The sequence below is a fragment of the Euwallacea fornicatus genome, chromosome 19, assembly GCF_040115645.1.
Source record: "Euwallacea fornicatus isolate EFF26 chromosome 19, ASM4011564v1, whole genome shotgun sequence".
Classification (NCBI taxonomy): Eukaryota; Metazoa; Arthropoda; class Insecta; order Coleoptera; family Curculionidae; genus Euwallacea; species Euwallacea fornicatus.
In genome coordinates this window covers 3,036,944-3,062,187 of record NC_089559.1, presented here as the reverse complement: position 1 = coordinate 3,062,187, position 25,244 = coordinate 3,036,944, and the positions used below count along the sequence as shown (strand labels likewise).

Genomic DNA, 25,244 nt, shown 5'->3' with positions numbered 1-25,244 from the left:
AGGAGAGGATTTTTTTTTGGAAGGTATTGTACTAGTTGCAGCCAAGTCTCACATACCCCAGTCACATTACATGACATCAATTCAACCTGGGATGGGTAAATGCATTTTTCCGGAACCTCTGCCGGACAGTTCTAGATAAATGGGATAAAAAATATCTTTAAATAGAGATGATCTAAAAAAATGTTTTAATAAAATCTTTTGTAGCTTCAAGGACTTAACTTTTGTACTGTAATTTTTTTCCAAGGTTACCTTCACCTGACATTTGAGGTCTACGTTGTTTCTCCAAATGGAACAACCAATTTTTTTTTGGAAATTCGAAATTTTTGTTGGCAGTAAAAATATTTTTACTTGAAATATATAACATTTATTTCTTCAAAACAAAGAAGAAATGGGCTATCGACCCTCTCGGTCTTTCCGCCCATGATTACAGCCTGTATACTATTTGTTAGAGATTATAACCATATGTTTTTACATGCCATCATATGTTTCGTAGAGGGTTTTGTTGGGGAACTGGAACTGTGCTTGCTTGGTCAGTCTAGTCAAGCAAAGTGGTGTCAGTAATGTCCAGTTGTCAGGGTTGTTTTTCCGTTTCGTCCGTATGTGTAACAGTCTGTCTGTTATTCTTTTCATATGTGTGCGTTGGTACAGTAGGTCGTTGGATGGGTTGTATAGTGGATTCTCGGAATACGTAGTTTGGTAATTAGTCTCAGTGCGATTTGTTCCGTCGCTTGTATATGTCGTTTAGTTTTTTCTGTGGAGTTAGCTCTTATTATGTGTCCATAGTCCAGTAATGGTCTACAGATGGATCTATATATTTTTGTGGCTCTCTTTGTGGATATTCCCTTGTCTTTGTACGTCAGTAGTCGAAAGTATTTAGTCCTTTTCTTAATTTCTGTCCTCATGTTTTGTACTTGATCTAATTTGAGTTGGTGATCGATTGTTATTCCCAGGTATTTAATGTATTTGGTAGGTTTGGTTGTGTGTCCGTCTGAGATTATTGTCGGTGACTTGTGAGTGATTCTGTGGTTTGTTAGTAGAAGTTAGTTTTTTGCTGAGTTCGGTGTCGATCTTCATCTGTAGAACCATTTCATCGTAGCGTCCGCCAGAGTCTGTGGTTTTTCCGCTGTTTTCATAGTGGTTTTGCTGTGTGCAATGAGTGCTGTGTCGTCCGCGTATTGTAGTATATAGGCAGCTTTGTTTATTTGATTTATTTTGGTAAAGTTGCGTTCGTAGGTGTCATGACAAAACACATTGTATAGAAAGGGCGATAGAGGTGAACCCTGTGGTAGACCTTGAGGGGGCGATAACGGAAAGGAGAGAGTAGAGTTGATGCGAACCTCAAGTTGTCTGTTTTCCAGTAAGTTCTTTATTGTATAGAATAAATATTTTGAAGTTTTTAGCTTGTGGAGTTTATATAACAGTCTTTTATGCCAGACTGTCGAAAGCCTTATTAATATCCATGGAAAGACAGGCCGATGTTTCGTTTTTCAGTCCGGTGGTTTGAATATTGTTGGTCAGAACAAAAAGGGGATGGATCGTAGAGTTTTTTTATTTGAATCCGAATTAATTACTTGAAATATTTTTTGCTGAAAGTGATAAAATTCATAATAATACAAGATTCAACATAAACGATTTATTAAACTTTTTTAAGGTATTTGAGCCATTTTACTTATTTTGTAGTAAATTTGACTTTATTATAAAAAAATTAGGCCAACAAATGTTCGACATCGTGCTCCTGCTGTTCAAGGCATTTGACAATTCTGTTTTGAAATGATTATGTGGTATTTTCTCGCTTTTCAAGTATGATTCCTTGACTAGTATTTCTGGTCCGAACTTTCAAGCCTTCCGCAGTAATTGACACTCGATCGTAAACGATAAATTTGAAATGGCTTCGCAAAAACACATTTTTACATGTCAAATTTGACGACCGGGCTGGCTAGTTAATTATACTGCCAAGCCCAACCCATCCTTGTGCAAAATGTGCATTTAAAACTTCTCTAACGTTTCTGACATAGTGAGCAGGGCCATCATATTGAAACGACATTGTCAACTTTCGCTCTAAATTAGCTTCTTTAGTTGAGGGCTAAGGTGTTGTGAATCTTTTTGTAGAAAAATATTTTTGAGAATAATAGACAATATAATCTGGCTATGCCGGGAATATGGCTAAAACATTATAAAGCACATGGGCGTAGCGTAAGGGCACATTACAGTTTAGTAATATCGAGAACTTCTCGATAAACCTATTAGGAGAAATTTGACGAGACTAAACGCGTATCTTTGAACCTAAAATCGGACTAACTAAAAATGTGGCAGTTTTTCGTAAACTTTTAAAACTTAACCTAAAATTTAAAAAACCTCAATGATATTATTTTTCGGGCTAGCATAAGGCCAAACAAATATTTTCTGTTTGAGAAACACATACTTATTGAACCATTTCAGAATCTAGAAGAACGGCGCTATTTTTTGAGCCTATGGGCTTCAAGATAGCCGTACATCCATTGCTACAGCAGGGAGCAAAACATACATGATAGAAATGGAGTTGTCAGGAATCCGTTAAAATAAAGATATTCTTTAAAAATCCGAAGCCTACATTTAAAATCTATCGATGTGGTTTTAAACAATGACCATTAACAAAACCAATACAGAAATTTTGCTTCTCTACTTGGGGTGGTGTAACAGTGATACTACGAAATATCAAGTGATGTTACTGTTTGTCGATTTTGAACAAAATGTAAATATCTCGAAATCCATGATATTTTCATTTAGGTTATTTTTCATTTTCTGACTTTTAAAGGATGGACCTTCCATCAGGCGAAGTATTGTCGAAGGTTTGCGGGACACCCTGTATATACATATTTTATTTAATTTTCAATAATAACATTAAATAATACAGCTGGGTTTAAGTAGAAGGACAATCGGAAGGATTGCAAAAAGCTTCAAATTTCATCCTTATCATATACAGTTACATCAAGAATTATATGAAACTGATTATTAAGCACGAATTGACTTTTGTCATTGTACCAGAATGATCTTGAAAATCCCCTGGACAATGGTGCTAATCAGTGGGTCCTGCTTCCGCGGCTGGTTCTTGGGTATTTTTGTTTTGTTCCGAAGGACCACTCTGGGTTTTTGTCAGGCCGAGAGAAAACTGAATTGTACTCAATTGAAATATTTAATCACTTTATCTTTATTTATGTACTAAATTCTTAAAGTAACACACGGTTGATTCTGCCTCACTTCTCTGGGGTTGCAACTGTAGTTCTTCTCCTTTCAAGTGCGGTCACCTCACGGTCTGGTGTCCCTTCAGCGTCTCCTCTTCCCCTCAACCTACTTTTTTCCCCGCTCCACCCTTAGTTCGGGTGTTACTCAAGGATAACTTAAGATTTTTATCTGGTTAACATCTGGTATGTTTTGCTTCGCTTGCTTGCAACCACCAGATGTTGGCTATCACCTATCGCCCGTTGGAGTGGAGTATTTTGGAAGATTCCTTTATTGTGTGCAATAAATCAAACAGACCGAGTACTTGAGTCACGTTAAGCGCTTTACCCGACCTTATGATTTGTCTTTATGTACCCTTGTTACACAAATTAGGAATTTTCCCAAACGTCTGAATTGAATTCAGACAGTCATTTTGTTTTGGAAAATTGTGCACAAAATGACAGTTTTTTGAATTGCCTTCTATTTTCGGATGAGTCGACTTTTCATAACAATGACTTAGTAAATAGGCATAATTTCCATTATTACGCTGATGAAAAGCCATTAGTTTTCTGCACAGTCGATCGACAGCATAGATGGTCCCTTAATGTGTGGGGTGGAATTTTAAATATTTCCGTTATAGGACTCTACTTTTTTGAAGACAATTTAACTGGACAAGTGTTCAAAGACTTTATTGAAAATAGACTTGTAGAATTATTGGAAGAAATACATATAATATATAAATATATTTAATGTTATTATTGCAAAATTAAATAAAATTTCATATTATGGCAAAACGGTAAAAGATAGGTATAGAACACTATAGTATCAATTGAAAGGAAATTAATTAATGATTCTAAGTAATACATAAAAATGTATATATTCCATTTGAAATAAGAAAGTTATGCTAAATTATAAGGGAGTAAAATTTGACCAATCTTTTTGCTTACCCTGTATATCAGTTTAGCGAATAATTCATTCTAGTTTGAAGATTAGTTTGTACTTAAGAAATAATAGTAAAAAAATATTAGCCAAGTAACTCATTTCACCTAGCAAAAAAAATGTTTCCCAACTCTTACATTTTTATACTTTCTAAAATTTCTCGAGAAGCAATTGTTTTAGACCCAATGTGTGTTATAAAAACTTGCACTATTTTCTTCTTATAATTCCAAATATGTAATAAAATATAGGGTGTTCCATTAAAAAAAAAACATATGTTTGAGATGTATCTTTTTTTATATACACTCTGTATAAATGAAAATATTTTTAAAATGTACCTTGTAAAGTCTTACATACACCTCTAAAAACAATTTTCAATCAAATTATTAATAAGAACGTAATACCCCGAGGCGCTCTTGGTGACCCACCCTGTATATGTAAAAAAGATAACTTCCGGGAGATACATGAGAATCCCACTTGCGCTTATCCTTAGTATTCGGTCGATTTTGGAGAGTGTAGGACTAATAATAAGTGCTATGTGAAAGCAGAATTTTTGGTTTACTCATGTAGTAGAGTTGAGTATGATAATAAGTAAAATTAGTAAAAAAATAGAATTTAAACGGTACCCGGTAATGCAGCCTCTTTAGGGCAATGACTAGAATCGCGGGGTTTACAGTGCTATTCAGGGTAGTTTTTTTACACTAAACCGAAAGCTACTAATGAATTTGCAGGATTTTCTTTCAGGATTTTTAGTTGCGGGTCGTTTGCGAGTTTCGAGGCAACAGACGTAACATTTTGATAAAACGAGCATAAGTTTGGACAGATCAACAAACAAACTTTCAAACGAAATTAACAGATTTGGCATATTGCAGGCAAAACTACAGGAAATGCAATTTACGTCGCAAACGTTGGAGAAGTTGTTCGAATGTGTTTGACCTAAAACCACAGAGACACGTTTCAAGGAACTATTTATATTCAAAATCATTTGGAAATTTAGTAGATTAAAAAACTGAAAGTAGTTTCTACTTAGAAAGATGAATGAGAAGATGCTTAAATAATTAAGTCGCCGTGAAATTTTACTCCTACCTATATAAATTAATACACAAACTCTTGTCAGTAACTTCTTTAATCAACCTAAATTAACGAGACTTCACAAATTTATTGCCAAAGTTTCCAAGTTGATAAAGTGCAATTAAAATTCTTAATTGCAAAGTTAAATAGCGCCTGGTTAAAACAAAATCTTAGGTGCACTCTTAAGATTCCTGTCCATACAAGTTGTGATTGAAAAAACCTTGTATAGCATTTTTTGATGAGTGAATAGCAGCTCATAAAAGAAGTATAATTTTTAGGTTTAGGAAATCTAATTAGCTATTATTATTTAATTAATAGGAAATCGCTCTAAAAAGTAACAGCATGCGTCGTGTTTCCACACACAACCTTCAAAACTTAACTTATCTGTATTGCCGTATTTGCAAATCCGTTATTATTAATAGACGTTGATCCCACGTACCGTTCGTAACTGTGACTAATCTATCAATCGAATTAAATTAATTAATTAAGAAATTATCATACAGGGTGGCCGTTTGAAAACGAAACTCGTGCAGTCATGAACAGCTGAGAGAATTTATGAAAAAACGCTCGGGCACGAAAACCTTATTTTTGAGGGGGTAACATTTTAGGCTAATTTCGACTCCCCTATCTGCAACCTCTCAAGTGGGAAGGTATTCATCCACAAAATCTTAAATGAAGGAGGGGGTCGAGGGATGCCTCATTTTGAAGGTAATTTAATGTACTTTATAATCCCTGAGTTTCGAGACTCTACTATTAACACAATCAACATGGCAGCTTTCCAAATATGCGCAAATTAAATTGTTTAGGAGCAGAGATTTTACTTCTTCCACCTCATTATGGCAATGAAAAACATTCGGGACAAAGTGAAATGCCGCAGTAGAGAATAGTGCAGTTTTATGCAGTTTTACGCATGTGCAATCAAATAATTTACGACCTATTTGCTTATTTTTAATTGAATTTTAACGCAAAAATAAGAGATCACGTTTTATAATCTCTAAATAAAAGGAAACTTACTACAAGTCAATTCAATAAAAGTCGGAAATGCTCACCTCCGACCTTCATAAAAATAGAAAAGGTTTTCTTCAAACCGTCGTCGAACGTTTGGAAGCGTCTATGGAATGATTTGATTACATTCGTTAAAGATCTGTTGGCATAAGTCGTCTAAAGACGTTGGTTCGGTGACATAGATTCTATTTTTTAAATGATTCCGTAAAAAGAAGTATAATGGACTTAAGTCTGGAGAATGGGGAGGCCATGGACTCTATCCTTTCAATCCATTGCTTTGGAAACGTTTGACCCAAATACCCACGAACGGTCAGTGCACAATGAGGTGTTGCATCGTCTTGCGGGAATTCCAAACGGGTTTCGATGTATTGCTTATTGTTTGCAATTAGTTCTATTAATGCCGGATAAATGGCGTTTTCTAGTAATTCAAGATGTGTACCCCCGATCAACTTCCCAGGTAAAAAATAAGGACCTATTGGACTGTAACCAAATAGTCCCGGCCAAACATTCAATTTTTGCGGACATTGTGTATGAACTTCGTGAATAATTGCAAGATTGTCATCAGACCAGTAACGGCAGTTGTGCCGATTCCCAGTAACGTTTAGGAATTTATTTGAGAAATATACACTAAAAAGGAACTGTTGGTCATTTAGAATTCCTTCTACCGTGCGTTTACAAAATTGCAAACTCGTTTCAAAACCAAACCATCTCCATTAAGTTCTTGATTCGATGCATTTTGTGTAGATGAAATTTGAATTTTTTTCAAAATAATTTGAACGCTCATACCCTTGACACCAGATACACCTTTACTTTTCCTGTACTTAATGTAACGCCTTTAACAACATGTCCTAAATCCGCCCCTCAGTAACCTCATTTACTAACGCGTTTTTGAGCTTTGCGCTTTTTGTTTCCTACCGATTCAGTTTCTCGAAATTTTTCCAAAACGTATTTTCGATCAACGTGACGATAATAGTCTTGATGTAGTTCATTGAAAATGTCGGCCGTTTTATTATCATTTTCACTGTTTCCAATGAAAAATTAAATTATTGTCACCTTTTTGGCAATCGAGTATACCAAACTTACTACATTACCTTTAATTCTATTAAATAGCACTTAAAATGTAGAATACAACGAAATAGTACCTCTCCTTTTTCGCGGCTATTTTTAATACTCAAATGTACTCAAGTTGTATTTTCGAATCAACAATAAAGAAATCGTTCCTCATGTTTTCTTAACACTTAGAATTTTTCTTTGCGTAATAAAAACGACATAAAGAAAATGTCATTTAGTTTACTGTAATAAAGTGAAATAGGTAAAATAAATTAACGTAAATAGCTCAACTTGTGTTTTTTTGACAGCAATGACTTGAAACTTAGGGATAATAAAGTACATTAAATTACTTTCAAAATGAGGTGCCACACGACCCCTTTTTTCATTAAAAATTTTGGGAATGAACACCCTCCCGCTGATGGGGTTGCAAATGAGAGAGTCGGAATTAGCTTAAAATGTTTTCCCCCTCAAAAATTAGTTTTACGTGTCCCAGCTTTTTTTTATAAATTCTTTTAACTGTTCAGAACTGCGCGTGTTTTCTTGTCAAACGACCACCCCCTATGCAAATTTATATGTTCTATGAGCTAATCGTAAGCTCGACGCTCACATTTTACGAAAGCTACGGGGGTCGTATTCGTGTAGATGCGTGGACCTCCCACTTATTTATAGTAAGTAACGGGCTCAACATTTACACTGTTTAATTATGACTGAAATTAAATAACTCTATAAATAATTACTTTGTTAATTAATTTACTAATTCTAATTAAAGTTCAAATTTGGTGCCCGTTTCTTATGGCCCCATTTATACGCGTAATGAATCATGATCGTGAACCTCGCTTTCGAGATGCACGAAACTATCAAATTACCATTCGTGGAATAAGAAAATGATCCAAGAATTGTAAACTGTTTAGACGGGTTACAAATTTAGCCAGTCATGAACATTACTTCCTCTAGGAGTGTACTAGAAGCTAGTGTATAATTATCTTCATCTTTTACCACGCCGTGGCACATTATCCTTTATCATACCATGGTGCCATTGGAGAGATTAAAAAAAAAACAGGAGACAACGCAGACGGTGGGTGAGAAAGTGGATTACAAAGGGAAACATATCCGGAACTATGCAATTCTTTAGCAAAGAGCTACAAACACGTGGATGCTGTTAAGAAGTGGCTTCGCATGTCGGGACACAGTATGTACAAACGTTGGCATATATACAGGGTGTCTCACGAATATAGGCCTCTATCCGTATATTGGAAACTATGATTAGAAAAAGTTGCAATTTGGGTATCATACTAAAGTGGAGGTGATACGTTGATCAAAAATATTTTCATGAAATCACCACTTCCGGTGGTACTGGCGGTGAACGTCAACCCGCTTAGTTTAAATCGGACACCCTGTATATTATATTAAATTTTTAATTCTGCGGAACATTATGAACATGTTTCATGTATGATGGTTTATACCTAAATTTGACGGTTTCGAGATATTTGTTGAAATTTTCCAAAAAAATTATAGTTGCAGCCATTAACGTATTTTATAATAATTCGCAAATGGCTAAGTACTTTGCAATGAAATTATGCACTGCTGTATAAAATGCTTTACTGCCCTTGGAACAGTGAGTGAAATCGTGTTTTTTCATACAAGGTGTTCAAAACGATAGCACAAAATGATCATTCAAAAATTATTATGAACTCAAATTTTTTAAATAGGAACCTCCTATTTTTTCAACAAAAACATATCTAACATAAAAAAAAGTGCTATATTCAATTTAATTATCAAACACAAACCTACCTATTTTCATTTTATTTCAGAAAAACACTTTACAATATTTAGCACTGTACTTGAACATGTTTAGTATTTATGATGAATGCAACAAAGTATTAACAAGAATATGTCATACATTTGGTACTCGATATCTAGAAAAAAAAACGAAGCCATCATGAGAGGCCCTCAAACGGATAATAGATAATTTTAAAACTAGCGGGTCTGCTAAAACACTTTACAGAAAAAACAAACGTATTGTTGATGAGGAAATAACTGAAACTGAAATTTGCGAATTACCAAGAAATGTATAATATATTAATGGCTGTAACTGTAATTTTTTTGGTTTTTTTAATATTGGAAATATCTCGCAAACCGCAATATTTAGATACAGAACATGATACTTGAAAAATGTTCATAATGTTCCGCAGAATCAAAATTTGATATAACATGCAGGACATTCAATTCAAACTGAGTGGGTTGACATTCATTGCCGGTACCACCGGAAGTGATATTGTCATGAAAATAATTTAAATGAATAAGTCACCTGCATTTTAGTATGCTATCCAATTTCCAAATTTTTCCTAGTCATAGTTTTCAAGGTAGCGGTAGAGGCCCATGTTCATGGGGCACTGAGTATACGTCTTCAGTAAAAGCACCAGTTTTTGTATTTCCACTTAGCCGGCGCTTACGAACTCCGTAAGTTTTAAAATTTATTATTTTCATAAGTCGTTGTAAAATTTTACAAATTTAATGCTTCTGCGATTCTACGGGCTGTTGTAACACAAGCTTCTTTTTTTATATCCTCCAGGGCCTCATGTTATCCGAATTCACGGTCGTGGCGTCTTTCGTTTCGATTTTTCTTTCACGAATGTACTGTTCCCATGAGACGCACCCCCGCGAAAGCTTGGTTCACGATCGTGGATCACTACTCGTGTAAACGTGCTTTTATGGTGGGTAACTCAGTGGGCCACACATCTTCTGACCGTCTACAATAAAGCCCTAAAATTCACTTGAAAGGTGAATAAGACCCCCTTAGCTTTCGTAAAATGTAGACCTTGCACTGACTGTCCAACTGATACAATGTATAAACTTGAATATAATATGGCTTTCCGTGAATACTATTAATCTTCTTTCAACAAGAGCCTTTTACCCTTATATCTCGAAATGTTTTATGTATTATGTTCCACATTCCTGAGTTAGGAAAGCACGGCATTTGATTTATTCGCCTATAAAAGTCAAAGTTCCAAAGTCAACGACCTCGTCAAGTTGAAACTTGTTTCTTCTCCAAATACAGCGTGTAAACAGATTAAAAGTGGAGTACAAAGAAAGAGTTAACAGACTAAGAATTTCTCAGTTGATGTTAGAGTTCTTTAGCTGATGAATAATTAATGCTATCAAAATTAAGACCTGAATCGCTTTTTGTCTTCTTGATACTCTTCGTGTTGATTGTGTCCCAAAGCCATATCAACATCTCTTTAAATCAGGAAATATATCATGGAATAAATTCATCTATCAATTATTTCCGGTGGCAAACTAATGACTTGTTAATCCGTGACCGGACTAATTGCAAGAGGAAGCAATTTGTTTGCCTTGGTTTCGGGTTGAAAATGCGAAATGGTCCGGGACTTGATAACTTTGGAAGTTCGGATAGTTTTATGACCCTCCCGAGGGACCAAAAACAATTTAAATCTGAACAACAAACAAGTGAGATAATTATTTTTGAGCTACAGACAATTTATTGGTGAGATGAGTTTAGATTCGTAGTATTTCGGGGTCAAGATCCTAAAAGTTGTTTAGGGTTCGGTTTTGACTAAGGTTGCGTTTGAAGCAGCTAAATTTCTTAGTCCGACGATTAAGCCGTGATGTTATCAAAATTTGAGGTCGTGTTCCCACGTAGCTTTCGTCAATGTAGTATTGAAACCTGAGTAGTGAATGGTTTTTTTATGAATCTGGAGGTAAGATTTTTGTGCAAACTTCGAATAAAACCAGACGATAAAGGAGTTTTTGCAAAGTTTCCTTAAAGAACGAAATCCACGTTTGCCTCGAGTGCACTGGAAATTTTACCTATGCACCTCAAGCGAAAAACATTCCCGTTCTCGTCGGACCTTTTTCTCCACATAAGCAAAGATTCATGAACCGAGATTTATCAAAGGGACACCCGTCAAAGTGCGTTTTTAGAATTTCGTGGCTTTTCTTTTACGAAGAAAGAGATAAATTCCCAGACATAAGAAATATACGTCCGAGACTGCGAAAACCAGCGAACATATTATATCGTGGCCCATTTTTTATTTCTAGCTTTGAGCCGGAAATAAATCACCAGACGATTTATGAATAAAACCTTTTTTAGTTGCAAAAGACATTTTTATTGTTTTCAATATTAAAAAGTTCCCGTTTATTCATTGGGAAAGGGAGTATAAATACGCAGGCGTTACACAAGGCGATTGTTTTATAATCAGTTCACTCCCGAATCAATCACCAGAAAATCCCAATATGCGGCGATTTCAGTGGCGTATGAAGTTGTTTTCCACGTTTTCAGAATTCGTTTTTAACATCAAATTCGGCGGAATAACGTACAATTATTGAAGGCTAAGTTTATTTAAATGAAACCTTCTAGCGACCTTTTAACTTGGTTACTACCTTAAATTGAAAAAAGTTAAATTAATTCAATTTTCATTATCGTATTTATATTTAAAATCTAAAAAAATGATAATCTTTTGACCTGTTTACTACTTCAAAAGTGAAGCTTATTCGTCTGACCAAAGTCCACAATCACACTGAAATTTTGGAAAGTACCTTCTCACTTTTAGTAGCTCCATCTATTCCCGAGTTCCAGACAATTCGGTACCACTGAAATTTGTGGCACTTTTATTCGTTTTTTTGTAAATTTTGGTCAGAATTTTTTTCGAAATCTGGGATGTTTCTATGGAAACCCTCTTCCCTGCGCCCCTGTACGCACTTTTAATTTAAATCGCACAGCAGGTCAGACAGAACGTGTGGTTTCAAGTATTCCGGAACTGCGTAGGAACATAAATCAAGAAGTCACGTTACATGGGCATCATGTGAATCCCTAACAAATTGTCCCCAACCTAAGGACAGACCGGTGAATACGTTACACGGAGTGATGGATAAATCTGCTCAATATCTGGCTCTATAAGCGCCTCTGAATTTATTGAGAGGCGCCTCTTTAAATCGGCTTTAAGTAAGAGCTAAATTCAGCAACGTTAAAGCGGATTGATGGACGGTTTATGCGTGAGAAGAGATTCCATTGAAGTCATCACGGCGATGGATAAATAATCTTAATAAAACATGAAGGGTTTGAAAATTCCTGACCTAAATCGCTCTCATAGATTCTAAAGCGCTTCACATTAAAGTCATCAAAGAAATGTGTTCGACTTACCTCGAAACTGATCAGTCCACTGTGATCTTGGTCTAATGTGTTAAACACATAATGAGCGTATTGACTAGAATTGGCTGAAACAAAAGAAAAATATTAATTTGCTTAAACACTGGAAATGTCTAGTCTTTCTCAATTACTTTCCCCGGCACGGTCCCAATTACCAATTCGTGTCCTTTAATGATAATTGGGATTTCTCCCACAATGAGAATCTCATGTGAAACCTGATGCTTCTCATTAAGCTCTACTTACAAGCATAACGGTCCCAATTATCATGCCCCGATCCGGTTTAGGGATAAAATGACACCTACAGCTGTTAGAGCCATAGAGCCTCGCAGAATCGATTGAAATAATTGCCAAAGTGGGCTTGAAATATATCAAATTTCATCCCTGGATTTTGGCGATTGACGAGGGCAGTAAACGGTGTTAATTTTGAATTAGTATGGCGATCGTTTGGGTTTTATGCCTCACTTTACAGCCGATTTTTTTCGGATTTTTCTTAGATTTTGGGTTGAACCTGGGGAGTGCTGTGAGTACATTTGAACTACTATGTACGTCTATTTTTAATATTGAATACTTTACAGATTAGAGGATTGTTTAGTTTCAAAAACTCGACGTTTAGATGTCTGAATAGTGCTCATTGAATTGTTCTGGATATATTCAATGTTTTGAACCTTTAAGCCTTCGTAATTTATTTTTAAAATTGAAGTACTTAGGTGACAATTTAAAAATATTTTGAGTTTGAAATGACGCATGTGTTTTACTTACGACCTGTACATGCCCATTAATAAAAACGATTTTTCAGTTCAAGAAATTAGTATGCTTCGTCCTCCAATTTTTTAGTCCCATTAAAACTGTTAGACGACTGTGATATTTGTATTAGTAGAATGGTTATTCACGCCGATCAACATGTAAATTTTACTGGATGACTGTGTCTATCCTGAACCTTCATTTTTTAAGTTCTTATTAATAAACGTTAGAAGAGAAATTTCTCTCCCTTCAGGTAAACATGAAGACGAAATTAATCGCACCTCGTTGAAATCAGACGATATATATGGTCCTCCCAATAGGGAAAAGTTACACTTGGTCTTCTAATTTTTTACTTAAAAATTGAGGTTCAATTGGACGAACTTGAACTAACCTGCAAGTACTGTATTTTTAACCAATAAGTGTGAAAAGTGTTATATCCCGTTTGCACGTGGTTCTGAAGTAATCAACATTCAATTTGCCGTTGTTCCATATGTGAGGTACTGTATATCTGAAACTCTAAAAATTCATTGTATACTGCGTGACATAGAAAAAAGAACACCCTGTAAAAATGGCTTTATTTAAATAATTTTTGATATGCATGTTTCTTATGCTAAAACAAATACTTTATTAAAAATTGAACAAATTTAATTGTTAAAAACTTAACAAAAATTTGTCGGTCCTTTGCGGTGTCTTATACATTTGTATACACGTCTGGGCATGGATCTAATGAGGAGATTAATGTCGTTTTAGGGAGTCTCATTCGAGGCTAACTGGGTAACATGACATAGCACTGCTAGTGTCATTAGGGGATGGGGTAAATTATGCAACTTTCTACCTACAATATTCCATAAATGTTCAATTGGTGAGACGTCTGGAGATCGAGGTGGTTGAAATTGTAAATTGATTGCATTTTGTTGAAATAAGTCCAGAGTCACTCGAGCCCCATGTGGTCGTGCATTGTCTTGCTGAAAAATTGGATTAACAAGAGTTTCCAGATAAGGCACGTGGTGAGATTCCAGGACTTCTTGGATGTATTGTTGGGGTCTCACACTGCCTCCAATGAAGAGTAAAAGTGATCTGCTTCCATATGCAATAACACTCTAAACCATTACCTCAACAGTCTGATGGACACGCCCCTATATTGTAGATCAAGGATCCCGTCTTTTTCTTACTCTTGTCCGACTATCATGCGTATCCAAACAGAATCTGGATTCGTCACTAAATACGATGTTATCTCATTTCAAATTCGAATGTATTCTTTATTTACACCACTGTAGTAGATTTTGATGATTATTTAAGGTGAATGGTAACATAAGATGGGAATGGTAGAAAATCAATCCAAAGCTTCTTATCCGGCAACAGATAGTTAGAATTTCAATGAACTTTTCATACTCTGCAAACCACTGATCCGCCAGCGTCCTCGTCGAGGCGCACCCATCTCTTAGGGCCATAATTAGAAGGCGACAGTCTTGTTCTGTAGTTCTACGGAATCGTCCAGTATCTCGCTTTCTGCTTGTTTGTTCTTGTTGGAACCATGTCTAACAACATTTCGCCATAGTGTTTACACTACGGGTCAATCTAGTGGCGATTTCCTTAAATGATCTATGGGCCTCTCGTAGCTCCACTATTCAATCTCTTTCAAATTCTCTCAATTAATGAAAATTTCGATGAATTCTGCGTCTAGGCATATTTGATTAATCTAAAGGCACACTATACACCAATAAATGAGATTTTGCAATCGTTTTGTTGATGGTTTATTGACATTTTTTTTTGTAAAAACAAACAACCTAAAATTCCTGATGAGTCGTAAATACATTGATAAATATAGCTGAAAATTGAATAGCTCTTTTGTGTTCCCATATACAAGCATGTATACCAAAAATTATTTAAATAAAATCATTTCTACGGGGTGTTCTCTTTTTTACGTCATGCAGTATATTTCTTCAGATATCAACTGGGGTTTAAAATTTTTCGCAGGTTTGTTTTCGGGCATATTTCCCTATTTAAACTAATATTTACTTCTTTTGTCTCTAGACCATTATATTCAACCGAAAAACACATAAAACATGTCACTTTTGGACACAAAGCCGACCCTATAATTCCCCCACAAAAAAGAAGCGAGCACTCTCCATAAATTTTTTACGTAAATCCATCTTTCCACTGCAATTAAACATAATTTAGAGCATAAAATGGCCCAGTGCGTTTTTGACGGTAAATCTCACTCATTAAAATCGTAAATCGGCTTAGTGCACCATATTAGGACGGAAATTAAATGAGCCCTCATTGAATCATTTGAATGAAAGCTTCAAAAATTGAATTAACATACTTTGTGATGAAAACTAGAACCTATTTGTATAAAAAACTCAATTTTTAAATTAAAAAATGGGATAATTTCCGCAGTCGGTTGGGGTCCAGTTCATTTAGAAGGGATTTTTCCGATTAAACTAAAATTTTTTTAGAGCTTAGATTCATGTAATTCATGGGGGATTAAAGGGAGTGGGAGTACCGAACAGGATGTAAAATGTTCATGTAATTCGCTAATTGAAAACAAAAAAGAGGGTTGCGAAATATTTCATTCAAACATTTGTTTCTATTACACCCTGAAACTTGAACTAACCTGACCTTCACGAACCCTGTATTTTAAGTTCGTATAATTTTAAAAGTCTTTGGTATTCTAATTGGCGCAATTGAAAGGATCCTCGTGTCAAGAAGTGTTCAAGGAGCAGTTTAGCAACAGTCTTGAAAATATTTCTACATAGACTATTTCCTTCTTCTGCATTCAAATATACACGGTGTCCCTCGGACTTTTATGAGATTATTTGTGATTTCACAAAAAAAAATCATTTATGGAGGTATCTATGAGGCTTGTGATAGTAAATTTTAAAATTAGTAACAACTCTAGAGCGTGTCCCAAAAAAGCGAGGCATTATAAGATGTTTTTTTTTTAATAGAACCATTTGGATCTTTTCAAGTAATAGGATCCTCTCTTGATGTTAGTTCCTTGATTTCTTTTATCATAGGATGAAGTGACTCGAAGTTATGACGTCCAAAAAGAAATTTTACAAATTTGCAGTACCTCATAAAAAAAATTAACGTGGTAGTTAGCTTAACTTAAATTTTAATGGTTTTAGGAAGGATTCTCATGTAAGATCACTTTACCAGGCACACATGCTCATTTATCAAAAATACGCAGTATTTACAATAACGACTGTAATTTTCATCTTTTCAATTTCAATTTTATTGATTTTTTGAAGCGTTTTTTATGACGTAAAAAGTGTGAAAATTTAATTTTCCTCATTTCGACATAAAATAATATAATTTTTATAAGAAACATTTCGATGGTTTTTTGTTTAAAATTTTTCATTTAAATTTTGACAGTTGGATAATATGGCATTATTTTATGCCAAAAAAAAATTGTTTTTCGCGCTACGTCATAAAAAATGCACCATCATATTGGTAAAAATTAAGAAATTTGAAGTTGAAAACATGAAAATTTATGTTGTTATTGCAAACACCTTGTATGTATTTTTGGCGAAAAGAGCATTTGTGCCTCTTTAGAAAATCGAACAGGAGAATACATCCTAAAATTGTTAAAATCTAACTTAAGCTAAATGCGATACAATTTTTTTAGCACTGTAATATATCTAAAATTTCTTTTAAAACGTTATAGTTCCGACTAACTACACCCTAGGGTAATGAAGCCTAGGAACTAATATGGATCAAAAGACGATTCTATAACGCGAAAAAATGTAAATAGTCTCATTAAAAAAAAATTACATTTTATTATACCGCGCTTTATTGGGACACCCTATAGGATTGCCACTAATTTAAAAATTAATCATTATTAGCCTCATATACAGGGTGATTCATTGGGAATGGAACATGGCAAAAATCTGAGATAAGGGACACCAAAATATTTGGATTGGACCCAATATGTCTTATACCAAGGTTGCGTATTTCACAATTACAGGGTGTTAAAATTGAAATTTTATATAAAATTTCCCGGTTAACTTTTTGGGTTTTCATAGCATCAACATCATAATCGGTATTCTTAAGTTTCGCAAGATGCCAAGTAAGAATTTTGATTTAATTTTTATGTAGCTCCTGGAAGGCGCTAATTACAACCCATTGCTTGAGTAGATGGGATCATATTGTTTTTTATGAGTTCAAGGAAGGACAAATTTTATTCCATATAATGAAAAAGTGTCTATTTTAGTCATAATCGTTTTTGAGGATTTGAAATGGTACGACTTAAATTAGCTTATGGGTGAAAATCTGGTAAACGAAAGAAGATATGAGAATCAAACGAGAATACCTTTTTTGACTAAAAATAGACGCTCTTTCATTATATTGAGTAGAATTTGACTTTAGTTGCACTCATAAAGAAATATGACGAAATATACCGAACCGGTAAGTGATAACTAGCGCCCTCTAGGAATTACGCAAACATTAGATCAAAATTCTTAATTGGCATCTTACAAAACCTAAATATACCAATTTAGGTGTTCATGCTGTGAAACCCGAAAGAGTGAATCAAGAATTTGAAAATAAAATCTTAACCTTTAACACCTTGTAATTCTGATACCTGCAACATAGGTACAAAGTATATCTGGTCCAATCTTCATATTTTGCTGTGCCTTATCTCGGGTTTTGCTACGTCACGTTCCCAACGAATTACCCCGTGCAACCCCATAATTGATTTTTTTAAATGAAATTACAAATAAATTCACAAGAGTCCGAGGGGCTGTTAAGGGGACGCTCTGTAGATATCCAAGATTAAAGGCGATTCGCAAGTACACCTCGATACAAAGCACATCCCTGCAATATAAAGGCAAACAGGAGGACGAATCCCTGTTAAGTTGAAATTTCAGATACTTTTTGCTTCGCCGAACGTTTCGTTTTAATCAAATTGAGCGAACCACTTGGATTTTTTAATTAGCTCATTTAATGGCTGTGCCGAAGCTTACAAAAGATGTTCTGAGGAATTCTCGACAGAAAAGATGTTGGCAGCTTGTGAAAATTGCCCTGACAGTACTAAAGGAGAAGGCGAAGTTATTTTCCTCTTGGCTACGCATTTGGAAATAAACGAGACGCAGCAGAGGTCCTCCTCCTCCTCCTCGCGGGGACAAAGTCATATTTTTTCCTTAGTTACAGACCAAAGGCCTCAGTTGTACCCCTGTATATTGCACAGGATCTTATCCCCCAAAAAAGCATAAAACAGGTCGGTGCATAGGGCTAGTTGTTCATAAGCAGCTAACCAAGACAAATAGCGGTCGTACGAATCCCGACCATATTCCTGCAGATCTGTTGCTAAATTAAATCAAATGGGACATGTTTATGTCGCACATAAACAAGCGCTGGTAATAAACACAATATGGCGCATAAATATACCGAGTGACTCAGGTTTATTTAAGTGAATTTATGAAGTTCCGCATGTTCGTTGTAGAGACGAAATGATATTGCCAGAAAATGTGAGGTCATGCAATAACAACGGAAAGGTTTGATTGAAAATAACTGGAGATTTAGTAATTTCAGTGAGGTGACGTGTTGGAAGGAAAACAGCTTAAATTCCTTCAAGAGGGCTGAAGTAAAGCCGAGTCATTAAGTGCTGCATTTTTCCAGGTTTTTATTATGCGTGATTTCCCGTTCCTTATGAATACCAATTCTGCGTTCCCTTCTTTTTCTTTATGAAAGTCTTAAGAGTTGCCATTTCTGCTTTGACAAGTTTTAAGATCTGTAGAAAGGTTTTGAATAGATTAACTATGACATTACCGTGAATGTAGAATCTTTAAGGACCCTTTAAAATGGGATCGGGTATAGAGCAAAGAGTCTATAAAATGAAATAATCCAGAAAGCTAATTTTCGAGTGTGTTCGGCTCCGTGCAAACCCCTTTTCTCGGCGAAATCTGAGTTCAGTATCTTCGATGTCGATTGAAGTGGTACAGGTTTTAGGGCTCTGCCGAGGAGCTCTATTTGCAGGGCGTTTCACTTAAAATGATGCAAGCGATTATCTCCGAAAGCAAATTTGAAATTGAAAAAAAGTTTCAAACAAACATTGCACGTTCTGAAAAGGAACGTCCAACGCACATCAACGTCATTTAACGGATGTTTCAAGGTCAACTTTGTTTTTTAAATGGAACATCCGTTTTTCTGTAAATTTGCGAAGTACTTAAAAAATTAATTATTCTTTGCTGGAAACGTTATGTTCGAAAACTCCTTTTCCTGATATCAACGAAATTGAATTGACGCATTCGAAATAACACATAAATTATGGAAAAAGCTCTATTAGTGAATAATAAAATTTCGAAATTTCCAAAAATTAAGCCGAAATCATAGTAAAAATATATTCAAACGTTTATCAATTGAACAAATAAATAATTTATTTCAATAAAATTAACACGTAATTTTTTTGGTATCGAATTTATTCATAAATGTTAAAGAAACCTTTAAAACAAAACTAATAAGACGAATTTCCTGTAGTAAGGTATTCGCAATAATTTAATCAAATTTCCGCTTGTCTACCCATGTCGAACACATGTTGATAAGTGAAAGTTATTTATTAGTTTAAGTATTTACGATTTTACGAAAAATAAGAATTTCCATTTCATTCACCTTTGAGACGACGCAATATTTTGAAATGGCTGAAACTTTAATTTTTTTCTAAAGATGTGAGTGATTTGATGGGTGTCCTTAACATTCTACAGAGGGTTCGAAAAAGTCATGTCATAAATTCTAGAGTTTATAGAGAAGACTAAAATAATACTAGTTTTTCATATTAAAAAAAAAAATCCTAGCGGCCTTCGTTACCAAGTTATTCGCTCTCAAAGTAAGAAGTTAAAAAAGTATTTTTGCTGTAACTTTTAACCAGTTATTATGGTGACGATGAAAATTGGGCGGTTTAAATAACTAATAGTCGTGTTTATTTTCGTATATAAACAGATGTTTCATGTTTTCTTTATACAGAGGAAGTTAAAGTTTCTCATTTAAACTCATTAATTTTTTAGTGAGTTGGCGAAATGTTCTTTTCATAGCTTGATTTTTTCATGACTCTCGTACAAAAAAGATGTATTTTACTTTAACCGATATCTTGTGGCGTTTTTGAGAAAATCTCATTTTATTATCAGCATGCACCATGTGTCAACAATTTGCAATAAAACAAAATAGAAGTTTATTATAAAAAAAAATGGAATATATTACAGCGAAACTTATTAAAAATATTTATGTTAACATTTGATGTCATCAACATGAGTTATTTGAATGCATATATGCATCTAATATTCGGACTTGCTGAAGGTGATGCTGTGGAAACTTCGGTGTTGCAGTCTAAGATACTCATATTACACATTCTTGATAACTTTAGCTGTAATACATAGAATTTTTTTGATAATAAAATGCGATTTTCTCAAAAACCGTACTAGATATTGACTAAAGTAAGATACGCCTTTTTTGTAGAAAAATTTTAAGCAAATCAGACTACGAAGAAAATACTGATTTCCCTATCCCAGTAAAAAGTGAATAAGTTTAAATAAGAAATTTTGACTTCTCTTGTATAAGAAAGACATATAAAACATCAGTTTACATATAAATAAGCACGACTACCATAATAAATGTTTGAAAGTTACGGCAAATCTACTTTTTTTAACTTGTTACTTTGAAAGCGAACAACTTGGTAACAAAGGCCGCTAGGAATTTCTTTAATACGAAGTCCTAGCATTATTTTAGCCTTCTTTACAACCCCTAGAATTTATAACATGACCTTCCCGGACAACCTGTATATGAACTGAATGAATAGAGCCTATTCGTAGATAGCTCTATGGAATGTTTAAAATTTGTTTTGCAACATAATCAAAATACTTTGGCGTCGGTTCCTATTGGTCACGCAGTCGATATAAAAGAGTCTTATGAAAATGTGAAAACGCTTTTGTCGCGAATCAAGTACGATGAAAACCAATGGCAAATCTGTGGAGATTTGAAAGCCGTAGTTGCTCTGCTTGGACTACAATTAGGCTACATGAAATTTTGTGGCTTCATGTGCGAATGGGATAATCCCGATAGAAAAGAGCATTATAAAAATAGTTGTCGGTTACTTCAAACTGGACAAAAGAAACATTAAAAACAACCCTTTAGTCGATCCACAAAAAGTGTTACTTCTACCGTTCCTCATTAAACTGGGGTTTATCAAATATTTCATACAAGCAATGAAAAAAAAAATAGAGCTGCTTTTTAATACCTTTGCCCGAAATTTTCCAGATTAAGCGAAGCTAAGATCAAGGAAAAAGAATTCGAATCGAGGAAAGATATATTCATCGGTCTTCAAATAAGAAATTTATTTAAATATAATAACTTTTACTCCGTTTTTGGAAGGTACAGAAAAAAAAATTGGGACGATTTTCCTCCTGCGGTAAGAAACTTCTTAGGTCATAAAAGGAGTAACAACTATGCTGAATTTGTTGAAAATATATTATCATTACACCAAGAACTAGGTTGCAACACGTCCATGGAAATCCACTTTTTACATTCTCATTTAGACTTCCTTCTTGATAACAATGGGGCATTTAGTGACGAACATGAGGAGCGCTTCCATCAGGACATCGCAACGATGGAAAAACGATATCAGGGCAAGTGGAACGTTTCCCTGTTGGGGGATTATTGCTGGACTGTTTATCGAGATGTTCTAGAAAGAAAATATAAGAGGGTAGCGGAAAACTACGTCGAAATTCTGCAATTGAGTAGAAGAATGTATGAAATCTGTTAGCTTTTACACAAATATGGAATTTTTGTTTTGTACAAGACTGAAACTAATTTCGAAATATTATTGTTTTCACATTCAGCATGTGTAAATGTAAAAAAAGCTATTTTACCTGAGAAATACTTTTTTCAGGTCATTTTGTAGATGAGTGCTATTTGTTATTCAACTAAAGTTGTTAATTTAAAAGCGAAAATCGGAGAACTTTTCTGACGAGAACAAAATTTAAATGGTGTTAGCTTGGGGAGAAAGTGGTCAAAACGACGCTGAAACTTATCGGATTTTTATGTAAAGAGTCCATGCAGAAAGAACACCTGAACGTCGAACTTTTTACCGAATAATCAAGAAATTCCTTGAAAGTGGCAACGTGGAGGCAAGTAAAAAAACCCACGCAAGAATTGCTACCAATGAAAACAGCTAAATAGCTATTTTACTGATTGTAGCTGTTGATCCTCATGTAAGTTGCCGTCAGTTTTCCAGTGTGCACCGCATTCTGAAATTCAATAAGTTTCATCAGCATCATGTTTCTCGCCATCAAGAATTACATGGCAAGGATAATGAAAAGCGGGTGCAATTTTGCACTTGGACAAGGAAAAAATTAGTTTTGAAAGAAAGCTTTTTCTTCAATGTAGTTTTTTTCAACGAATCCATTTTCACTAACCATAGTGAGGTGAACCGCCACAACATGCACTATTAGAAGTCCTCACTGGCTAAGACATGTAAAAACATAAAAAACTGTGGTCAATTAATGTTTGGTGTGGCAGTGTGGACAACAAAATAATAGGACCATTTTTGTATTGAAGGCAATTTAAATGGAAGAAAATATCTTAATTTTGTTTAAAATTATTTACCGCTTTTGTTGAAAGGATTTGCTCGTGACCGAAGAGTTGCTTTGTGGTATCAGTATGATGGATGTTTAGCTGATTGTGCTTGTGTGGCACGTGACGTTTTAAATGAAATGTTTCCTGAAAAATGGATAAAACGTAATTCTCCAGTGACCTAGCCATCCAGATCACCTGACTTGAGCCCATTAGACTTTTTTCTTTGGGGTTGTCTTGAAGAAAAAGTATACATTCTAGTTCCAACAATTCTGTTTGATATGAAAAATTGCGTTAGAGCAGTTTGTGAAGCAATCATTGAAAAAATATTTGAAAATGTTGTGATCGTTTACCATGAGAATTGAAAAGTGTCTTGATGGGCGAGGTTAACGTTTTCAGCATTTGTTGGACTGATAAATGTTTTAAAAAAATTACCATGATATTGAATTAACTTTTAGCATATGCGGATTTTCATTTTCCATCGTTAATTTTTTTTTCATAATTTTAGCCACGTAATACTTTAAATATGTTAATTCAATTTTTGCTCATATGTGGAAAACGAGAAGTTTTAGGAAAAAATTTTTCAGCAAAAAATACTAAATTTTGTAAGCTCCTTGAATTTCCACCAAAAAAAAAAAATGTTGTATTAGAAAAATAAAGTTGGGCTTGAAATGTTGTTTAAAAGAACTTGAATAAAAATTTTATTATGTATGTTGGAAGTCCTCTTTCATAACAAGCAACATTTGTTTGAATTTTTTTTTTGCTTTAATTTGGTTACGGAAATAAGTGCTTGTGCTATTTTAAGTGAAACACCCTGTATACTCTAACTGATCTGAAACCAAAAATAAGACAATGTAAATCTATAAAAGCGGCAAATCTTACGTAACTACTAATTATTCACTTGTCACTCTGCTTGGTTAAAGCCGAGCATAGGCCTTGTGACGTCAGACTGTTGCGAAAGCGTTTCGCGGGTTCATTACTATTTTCAATTTTATATATTTTTTTTAATACCGTTGTGCCACGTCCGCACCCTGATCGATCATCTTTGAACCTATACAAAGTTTGGACGTATGCGGTGGACCGGTATCACCCGTTGAAGTCGGACCAAAGGAATCCCACAAGTGGGAGAAGGATCGCATGCGTTTTAACATCTCCGACAAAGGCCAACGAAGTAGATTGAGAGACTAGCAGCTGAAGTGGGCGGAGTCAATCGAGTATTTTGCCAGATTCCCCACCGTTTCAAAAATTTTAACTAATACAAATTCTAGTGATGGATTAAATTAGTTTCGAATTTTTACTTATAAATTATTGTATGTACATTTTCCCACTAGAGGATAAATTAGCTACGTCGTTAATGAATGTGATGATCTGGATTCGTTGATATTTGTTTATCGTCTTTCAATGGGTCCAAGACTAAGCGGGCACTGCTGGCAGTAGTCTCAAGGTCAACTAGAACGATATCGAAAAATACATGAATGAACTAGTGCAGGTAAAGTACGTAAGAAATTTCGATTTTAACGCTCAGAAATATTTTGTTGTCATTTGTTTCGATTTATTTACATCGGCGCATTTTGCTCTGATATAAAAAAATTCGTCGCCGCGCAGGTGATTCAATCAATGCCAATCTAAACATCGAAATAGAGACATCGGTTAAATTGACTCCGCCCATTTCGTTGTTGGTCTTTGTCGGAGTCATATTAAAACTCATGCGGCCTTTCTCCCACTTGCGCAATTTTTATATTCCGACTTGAAATGGTGACACCATTATAACGCATGCAGAGGCAGTAATCAACAACAAAGTTGAAAGTCGCAAACTTTATTGAACTGTGCAGTATTTCAGCAGTGCAAGAAACATTACGTGGGAAAAATTTATTGTAAAAATTTTAATAAATTATTGTGCTGAATATCCAATTAGAAAGTCTACAATTAATTCTTTAACTTTGGATTTTCGTGCTGCTTTTTGAGCTATCGGCAAGCAACTCTAACTCGTTTGTTGTCGACAAATCGGGAAAATGAGACGCATTCGAATCCTATTTCGTGCATTGGTTAAGAATTAGGTTTGTTTACTTGCCCATAGCATCGAAAATGTTGTAGATGCAGCAGACCACAGTTACCTGGGAAAATGGTCAGCAAACAGCCCGTGAAAAATAAAAGTAAACATGACGTAAGTAATGGAATTTCACAGAAGCATAGATGAAAGAGGAGGAATCACGACCGAACCAAAATAAAATTTTGTTAAATTTGTTCTTGAGAAGTCCATTCATACTATAAAAATGTTCTATTCCAAAATGTTCGAATAGAAAATTTTTGTAGTGGGAATTTGTGTCATTTCTGAAGAAATATCTGCCTCAAAGCACCTCTCTGCCTTGGCTGCGAATGTCACTAGAGATAAGATTTAATATGTGTTATTTAAAACCAGTTGTGGCTATTCCCGTACAAGTATCTCACAACCATACTACCGCAATATGACGCCCTATGGTCAATTCTAGACCCAGTATCTTGTGACTCTTCC

At 34.8% G+C, this 25,244-nt stretch overlaps 1 protein-coding gene across 4 annotated transcripts in view; it reads right to left on the bottom strand.

The window, feature by feature from the left end:
- Positions 1-25,244, bottom strand: part of LOC136345289 (Kv channel-interacting protein 1-like) — a 190,264-nt gene that overhangs the window by 14,105 nt on the left and 150,915 nt on the right. For all 4 annotated transcript variants that reach the window (XM_066293431.1, XM_066293433.1, XM_066293430.1 and 1 more), the window contains one exon: positions 12,422-12,495. In XM_066293431.1, the coding sequence (XP_066149528.1) occupies positions 12,422-12,495 (74 nt within the window). The remainder of the gene's footprint in view (positions 1-12,421; positions 12,496-25,244) is intronic.